This window comes from Chinchilla lanigera, unplaced genomic scaffold (assembly GCF_000276665.1).
Source record: "Chinchilla lanigera isolate Chin_1 unplaced genomic scaffold, ChiLan1.0 scaffold00027, whole genome shotgun sequence".
Classification (NCBI taxonomy): Eukaryota; Metazoa; Chordata; class Mammalia; order Rodentia; family Chinchillidae; genus Chinchilla; species Chinchilla lanigera.
Genome location: NW_004955428.1, coordinates 15,664,821 through 15,674,360, shown reverse-complemented (window position 1 = coordinate 15,674,360; position 9,540 = coordinate 15,664,821). Strand labels below are relative to the sequence as shown.

Sequence of the window (9,540 nt, the reverse complement as noted above, 5' to 3'; positions counted from 1 at the left end):
TTAATTTCCTGTCACCTGGTCTGTAATTCAGTATTGCTTGTATTGTTCTTGTGCTATTTTGTAAATGGATGTCTGTTAGTTAATGTTTTCCTTCTTTTATTTTTAAAATAAAAAAAAGGGAATAACAATTTTAATACTGCCTGGTTAGTTGTCCAACTATTCCATGCTGTGGGTTGCTCTAAATCTGGTTTGCACTATTTTAATGCAATTTCAGATAAATTACCAGTAGTGTCTCTTTTGTGGTATTTAAATGACATTGTTGTGCTCTACATTGTCAAATCAGCACCTTTAAAATAAAATAAGACCATGGCATAAGCTCATTGTGTAGAATCAGTAGGAAAGAATTCAAATTCTAGGTCATCAATGAAAGTATTTTTCTTGGTACAAAATTTTAAAAATCACTCATTTGCTTGTTTTATGTGTTGAGAAATTATTTTGTGATGTTTTTTAAATTCTCTCTTGTAATTCTGTCTATGGCTAATTCCTGTTAAATGTATTTGTTTTTTGTAAATTTTAAGCATTAAAACTTGGTTCAAAGACAATATGCAGTACATCAACCATTGGTGAATTCCTACCATCTTGTCTAGAGAAACCCTGTATCATTTCTAATGTTGTTTTGTTTTAATTTTTTATTCTCTTCAATTGTTTGATCAATCTTGCACTCTTACATCTGGTAATCTGAGCAACTTCATTAAAGATAACAATATGGAATACAACAGACACTGTTAATTCCTATCATTTTGTTCCTAAATCCTGCATCATTTTTATTGTTTTTGCTTTGTTTTGTTTTTGTCTATGTTGTTGGTATTTTGCTATTGTTCTTTTTAAAAATTCTCTTTAAAATAAATATATTAAAAAAAAACCCTTGGTTTTCTTTTCTCTCTAGGATCCCCTTCTTTGACTGGAACCGGAACAATCAATGTCATAGTAGATGATGTCAATGACAATGTCCCCACCTTTGGCAGTAAAATGTATTTCACAACAGTTCCTGAAGATGCACCAACTGGAACCGATGTCTTATTAGTAAATGCCTCAGATGCTGATGCTTCAACCAATGCAGTTATAAGGTCCGTACATTTAACTATACAAATGTTGATTATTTTCTTCTTCAACATTAGAATTTGAACTAAATGAATGTGGTGTCTAGTTGCACTAGAAATTCCATATTAACTCATAGTAGTATTCCTGTTGTGTTTTTTTTGTTGTTGTAGGAAACACATAATAATAAACATGCATCCATTTACAAAATAGGATAGGAACAATACAAAATTACAGAGTTATGGACAGATTAGTAGGAAAATATCAATGGCTGCTGTAATACATGGTGGTATCTTCTAAGTGGTTTCTCAGGAAGACAGAGATATGCAAGAAGGATTTAACAAGTAGTTACAGCCTAAGGGTTGTCAAAAACAGCATACTACTCCTCACCAGTGACTCCTGTCACTGAGGTGTGATGGCTGGAAGAAAGGCCAGGATTAAAAAGAAGGACCGAGAGACTTGCACCTGTGTCTAGCAACAGGCTATAATTCCTGTTAACTATTCCTAACTTGATTAAAACTATAACAATTTTGCTTATTCTAAATTTTTATTTATTAATTTTATTTACATTTTCCTATCCTATGATTATATAGTTCAGGAAAATATTGGGTGGTCCTGCTTCATGTGGGTGGCTGATGTTGTTCAGTGCTGTTTACCAGGTGTCTGGGTGGGCTGGAGATTCCACCGTGGCTTCACATGTCTGCTGCTTTGGCAGAGATATAACGTGGTCTCCTCTCCTCATGTAGTCTCAGGACTTCGTGATGTGGCTAACGGAGCATCTGAGTTTTCACTTTTGGGCTCCAAGAACTTGTGGTGAAAGCTGCCAGCTTTCCTCAGCGTCAGGCCCGGAAGTAGAACAGCGTCATCTCCACAGTGCTCTCTTAGTCAAAGCAGCTATAGCCAGCCCAGATTCACTGGCAGGAGAAATGTGCACCACCTCTGATGAGAGGAATTTAGCTCAGAGGCACAGCACCTGCCTGGCAAGCGCAAGGTCCTGAGTTTGATTCCTGGTTCTGGAAAACAAACAAACAAACAAACAAACAAAAAAACAAACAAGGATTTTGGTCATTCCTAACCCTCCCCTAGCCTCAGTAAGAACACTGAATGTAGTTTATTTGTGCAAATTGTATTTTTCTCTTTTTAAATCCTTTCAATATAAAGAGCGAGCTATGGAAGCTTGTTCCAAGAATGTGAAAGCTGTGGAGTCGACTTAGGTTACCCTCTTCCTTTATGTCCACTCTAAACTTATAAGAGAAGACGATTCCCAAATTATCTGGAGAAAGCCCCAAGACAATATTTTTTCACAGTACCGACCCTCTTCTGTAGGTTGGTGTTATTTAAGTCAGACTGGGTGAGCTGGTGAGAAAAGTAATGGATCGGAAGATAGGATTCAGCAGGTTAGAGGAATTATTAATAGAACTAACATATGTATTCATCAAATGATGATTTGATTAATGCATTATTTTGCTGCTTGTCAATAATTTCCTTTTAACAAAATCATCTTGGGAAAACTGGCTTTAATTAGTCTTTTCCTATTGGCAGAGATGAATGGGTAGAGGTAGGACATAACAGAGGCATTTTTTAAACTTCCGTAAATCCTTATTGTGCTGCTGCTGTGAATAAGTCTCATACAGGACAAGATTCCTGTTCTTTTTAGCCATCATGGTTTTTAGGTAGAAAATGACATATGCATAAATAAGATTATTTCCTGTAGCGATGACAGCCTTTCAGATGTGATTTTTATAAAAGTGTCTTAGTCTACTTGTGCTGCTATACTAAAATACCTAAGACTAGGTAATTTATAAACAGTAAAAAATTATGTTTATGGAGGCTATTAAGGTGCTGAAAACCTTGGTGTCTAGAGAGGGCACCTTTTAAAATAAAACCCTCTTGCCACATCCTTAAGAGGAAATGAAGGTAGTGTCCATACATGCTGGTGGAGCCCTTGAATAAAAGACTTCATTTCATCTATGAAAACTCTGTCTTTATGACTCAGTCTCTTCCTACTGATTCATCTCTTAATATTATCACATTGGCCATTAAATTTAAATAATTAATGAAAATGAATTTGATTTTTTTTTGTACCAGAAATTGAATTAGGACCTTGCACTTGCTAGGCAGGTGCTTATGCCACTGAATATGAATTTGAAGAGAAACATTCAGAATATAGCAGGCAGCTTCTATAAGAGGCAGCCTTTATGTCTGAAGTAACAGACAGTGAGGTAGAAGTACGTTTGATGTTATTATATAAAAGCCCAGTGTGGCTGGACCACAGTGAGCAAAGGACACAGAAATAAGTGGTGGCCGGATCATACAGACCATTTAAGATCTCTTTGGTTATGTTATGAGATTAGGAGTTTTGGGATTTATTCTTAGGTAGAAAACTATAGGAATATTTTAAAGTCTAAGAGTAACATGAAGTTTCTATCTTTGGATATGGACAAGGCAGGACTCATCCATGAAGTGAGACTTGACAGAGAGATAACAAATAGGCTACTTAGGCACTGATTACTCCAGTAATTCAAACACAACATAGAGTGATCTTATGCTTAGAGAAAACAAAATTGAAGGACTAGATTTAGAATACAGATCGGTATCAGAAATGAATCTACTTTCGATATTTTGGCTTGACCATCTTGACAGACTGATGAAAGTACATCTGGAAAACAAAGATGTTTGGGCAAAATCAGGATTTATTCATGTGTAGTTTGAGGTGACTGTTAGCCATTCACAAGAGACATCATCTAGGAAGTTAGAGCTTGGCCTAATGACCTTAGGGTTGGGGTCAGTGCTGGATTCAGAGGCTTGGAGTCTCCAGTATTTAGAAGACATTTGGAACAAAGAACTGCACATGGATACTGTAGAGAGAGCATAGCAAAAGAAGGAAAGAGAAGCAAGAGCTGGTCACTGGGAATGTTTGGAGGAAACTCACCAAGGTGGTTAAGAAGGTTGGCCAGGGGTGCAGAGGGAAATTCATGATACAACAGATGCTCACATGCATTGTACAAGGAGAGAAAACAAAACACACTTTTTTTTGCAGAAGACTGGGACCAACTTCCAAGAGAAGAGATGAATCCATAAAAATCCCTGATTATAGAGATGAATCATTGAGGTTTAGGGACATTTCAGTCAGAGCTTTATGCCTCTTTCAGTCACTGCACTCTGAGAAGGGCAGGTGCAAGTGAACTACTTGGTTGTGAACCTCAGAATGCCAACAAACACCCCCCTTCCTTTACTTGTGCTTCACCAAGTGGTGCAAACGCTGAGCTCCATAGCCTGAGATTAGTACACACTCTTCAGTGTGACAGTGGAGCCATGGAAATCAAGCTATATGCAGCTGAATCCTGACTCTATTATTACTAATTGCAAAGCAGGGTAATATTATCATACATTTGTAGACATCATTTTATTTCATCAGTGAACTAGATATACTAATAGTACAACTGACTTTATAGAGGTCAGTTACAGTATACTGGTCTACTTAAATGAGCTCCTTACAGCATACTTGGTATCTGTCAATACATCTAGTTCTAATCCATGCAAAGCACTTTGTGGTTATCTCAACTCAGTGAGTGAGACAGTGACTTTGGGGAGATGCTTATCTATTATTGTGTGATAATCTAATAATCTTTCATAATTCTTCATGCAGAGGAAACCTTCCAAAGATAATGTTTAAATTCTAGATGTGAAGCTGAATGTATACAAAGTTGATATCATCATTCTTTGATCCATTCATTTATTGCTGGAGTAAATGCTCTGGTGACACATTGCTTTCTTCTAGTGTACATAGAAAATTTATTGCAAAATATTATCCTACACTTGGGAAGTATGATAATAAAGATAAACTTGGTCCAGAATATATTATTCATACTTTTGGAATGTTTTACAAAATTTTAATGATAGACCTGGTGTGATTAATTTGGACTGAAGATGCATATTTTGGTTGTTAGTTGGGTGGCTGAATTTTAATTTTCCTGTAATATCAGACAACTAACTCTATACTTACATGTTTTGGTACATCTCTAAAACACATGTGAAAATCTTTAGCTTACTGTATGGATAGTTTTTAGTTATATGAAAAATCACTATATAAACTTATAAATGAGATTAGAACAAAATTTTTACAGTTTAAATTAAAACTATGATATGTATGATAGCTTAGACCATACTTATGTCATTATGTCTTAATGATGTAAGAGGTACTTTTACAGTAGGTGTTAATGCATCATTTCTGTTCATGAAATCTAGGAAAAAATCCACTCCATCTTCAGGTTAAAAGAACAATTCTATTAATTTTTACATCACCAACATACGTTTTACTTTTTAAAATTGTTTTCTCAACCACTAGCATATGGAATCAGTTAATATCTATAAATGTCTGTGGTATGGAAACGTAAAGGTTGCTAAATTAATTTTATTTTTTTCTTTCCCATATATATTTTAGTTTGAATGCTTTCCATCTTACACAGTGTCTAACACATAATCGTGGATGACAGTTAAATGTACTGAATTAATATCTTCACATTGTCTAGTTACCACAACATCCCTGAAAAGAGGTCTTCATTATTTCAGTATAGTTTCTGGCTATTTATTCCTGAAAATCTTTCAATCTGATTTTCTCTTCCACTACTTACTGACAAAAAGCTCCACAAGAAGACTCTGATGAAATGTGTTAACTTCAATGAGTTTTTCTGAGTCTTTGTATTCCTTATGCTCTTTTCTTTTTACAATGTTTGCGCTGTCATTCTGTCTACTTTTTTCTGTGCAATGTTTATGTAAATATCATTTCTTATTTCTCACCCTGTATTTCTGACCACACTTAAATATATATCTGCAACTCCTCCTTTTTTACCTACAAAGTAGTTCAAATGTTCCCCACATTTTTCTGATTTATGTGTGTGTGTGTATGAAAGAGAGAGAGAGGCAGAGACAGAGACACAGAGAGACACAGAAAGAGAGAAAGAGAGAGAGATATAACAATTTCCATGTCTATAATCATGAATTCTAAGCAGAAAAGAGGTCCAGGTCTGAACTATGAACACTGAATCCTTTTAGAGTTTCTTAGTCACATAGCTCTCTGGTAAATTTTATTTTACCTGCCGGCTCTGCTGGCATCAGAATCTCAGTGTACGTGAAACTCTGAGCCCTTCTTGTTTCTCTTGTTGATTTTCTGCTTTCTTTCCACAGTATTCTCTTACTTTCTTTTCCATACATTGTGGTCAACAGCCATTCTCTTCTTTACTCAAGTAATGAACTCAGTCTAGTGTCCTTTTTGAATGTGTCTGACACTCATTTTTTTCTGTCACTCCTCCTGCCAAGAGGTTCGCTCAGTCCATAACTATATCACATGTGGACTCTTATAACAAACATGTACTTCCCTGAGTCTGGTTTCTAACCCCACCATTCTTTGTACTGCACTGTACTGTACATGCCCTTGCTATTAAGCTCTCTGTTAAATTGGAAGGATGTTAGAGACACTAGGTCTCATATGAAGGTAATTTATATTCTTATAAGTAGTTGTATTACTTTTTTTGGTACCAGGAATCGAACTCAGGACCTCATACTTGCTAGCTATATACTTGGCTCCCGTAATTGTACTATTACCTTGTAAAAAGTTTATTTTAAGCACAGAATAGGTAGAAAGAACAGTTTGATCAATATAACTTGAGAAAATTAAAAAAAACCCTCATGTACTTAATGATTCTTAGAAAGATAAGTAGCTTATGAGCAAGTAAAGATAAAATATGTTGTAGCAAAGGTGATAACAGGTACCAAATCAAAGAGCTATACAAAAGTATGACACTAGAAGAACTAAGTCTTTCGATATGGTTACAGTAGTTTGGGAATGCACTTTGTATACCATCCGAGGAAATTACAATTTCTTCCTGCATCTAGTGGGAGAAACAATGGAATTGTTTCAAGTAGAGGCTTAACATGACCACTAGTTTATGTTTTACAGTGTTGCCTCTCCCAGAGTCGTAGGAGGTGATTTCGAGAAGGCCAGAGCTGAGCCTGTGCCCAAAAGGACAGTGGCCATAATATGAATCAGCTTGAGCATTCATTGGCTCCTCTACAACAATGATTCTCCCTGCCCCTGAATCTTTCAACTTCCAATTTGCCCATGGCCTAACGCCCAGTTTTCATATTCTAGCTACTCCATAAATGGCCCCAGTGTCTTTCCAAGCTTAGTCTGCACAAATACACAAATATATAGCCAAAATTTCAGCCTCACCGGATCATTTTCTGCTCCTGGGAAAAGGATCAGAGCTTTCCCCAGCCTTATAGCCATAGTCAAGTCATACTATAGCCTAGACCACGGGTAAGCAAACTCCTGCCCGCAGGCTTGGTTGGCTCTGTGCCTGCTTTTGTAAATAAAGTGCTATTGGAATGCAGCCATGCCCATTTGTGTCCTCACTAGCTGTGGCAGCTTTCCCACTCCAGTGGCGAGCTGCATCCTCAACACAGCCCTGTGACCTGCCAGCTGAAAAATGCGTATTTACTATCTGCATCTTTACAGAAAGGGCTTGAAGCCGTACTTGAAAACATCTTTTTTCCCTCTTCCAACAATAATGTAAAATAGGCAAACTTTCCAAACTTATCTGAAACTTATTTACTGCAGTTCAAAAAGTTCTGTGTCTTCTGTCCACCTAGAGTGGCTCTCAGCAATGTCATGGAAATTTAAACTACTGCCCTCTCTTATGTTTAGTTTTCTACGTCTGCCTTCCATTTAGGATGTGAGAGTAAATCTAGGATTCTTTCCTACTTACCCATGTCTGTTTTTACTCTGTCTGTCCATTTACATATCTATTCTATATGGATAGAATATAACATATAATATATTATTATTTTATAATGATAAGTAGAGTATAATATATAGTAAATTATTATTTTATAATTGTAAATGCACATATAGTGTATTATGTGTGCAAACCTAGACTTTTGTGTGCTTACCTCTCTCCTTTTACCATGCCACATGCTTTTCATACAGAATTTTATTTAATATTCAAAACTTCCAATTGAAAGAAGCATATTGGAAGAATATTGAAAGAGTCATCAATTTATGGACAAAGAAAGAAGACAGAAAAGTTCAGAGGTTCTATGAATTTGAGTAATATTAGTCAGGTTAAAGTGAATTATGTTCAAAATGCAGCCTCCTACCGGATTATTTTATTGGCCTAGCATACAGCATAGCTCATATTTCCTTAATAGATCTCAGGGAGAGGCAAAGAAAGTTTAAAAAATCAAATGAAGATATTTACTTAGTGTTAAAAATATAACACAATAGTGTCATTTTTCAGATAATAATGATCTCTGTGCAAATAATTTAAAACAATGATTTCTTATTCTCAAATTGGAAAATAAATTAAAACATTTGTTGATTTGCCTTGTACTAAACCCATGTAAACCAGCACTAAACTGACATCCCTTGAACAAGAGTTAATTTTGGCCTTAGCAACCAGATACAGAATTTCTTGTCTTCACTACATTCCCTCAATTGAGTTTTACCTTCTTTGTATTGTAGTTAAATAAAAAAGACCATGGTTAGGTCACAAAAATAGAAATTCAACTCTTGGTCTACCATTTAAAGATCGAGTTTCTTTGTGTAACTATTTTAATTTCCCTTAGATTCATATTCTTTATCTGTAAAAAATCTAAACTCAAACTAAACTGATAGGATTGGTTTGATTTTTAAAGAGAATAGATAAATTGCCTAGTTGTGCTCAGTACATACTGAGATGTCAATGGTATGCTGAAAATCTTTAAAGAACAACATAGATGTTTAACTAATGGCACAAGTCACATTTCGGTAAACTTCATAACCTTACAAAATTATATGGGCCCACAGAAGCAGGAGGAACATAGCTAAGTGATGGGAAACAACCCAAGTCCCTAATAAAGGAGGCAAATACCTGGGTGTAGTTTTATCTTAGCTGTATAGCTACTGATAGTCGCATGTATTTCCTCTCCCTTTTTACCTTAGAAGTATAAATTGTCATGCTACTGGTGGTACAGAGTATCGCTGATTTAAAATATAATCTTCATCCATTTTTGAACTCCATGAAGTTTAGAAAAATTAATCATATATGAAAAGTACAACTTATTCTTTACAAAAATACTAATTGTATTACCCACCAATAAACAGTAACATTTATGATAACATAAAAATATAAATGTGTAGTATAAGATTCCTTTATTATTTACTTAAACTTGGACCAGATGTCTCATTATTTTTTTCTACACAATGATCTTTCTCCTGTTCGTGTTTTTTTTTTTTGGTTTTTCTCCGGTACCGGGAACCGAACTCACGACCTTGTGCTTACCAGGCAGGCGCTTTGCCACTGAGCTAAATCCCCAGCCCCTGTTCGTGTTTCTGACACATCCAAAACTTCCAAGTCCAAATTTGCATTGCTTTGCATCATTCATATTTTATTTTATTTTATTTTATGTGAATATTTAAGGAACCAAACATTTGCTTGAACCTTGATTTTATCAAGGTATTAA

The 9,540-nt window shown here is 35.5% G+C and overlaps 1 protein-coding gene across 1 annotated transcript in view; it reads left to right on the top strand.

The window, feature by feature from the left end:
* Fat4 (FAT atypical cadherin 4) overlaps positions 1 to 9,540 on the top strand; it is a gene marked incomplete in the record, with an annotated part of 190,835 nt that overhangs the window by 137,807 nt on the left and 43,488 nt on the right. The window contains 1 exon segment of the mRNA XM_013515322.1: positions 887 to 1,067. Coding sequence (XP_013370776.1) covers positions 887 to 1,067 — 181 coding nt within the window.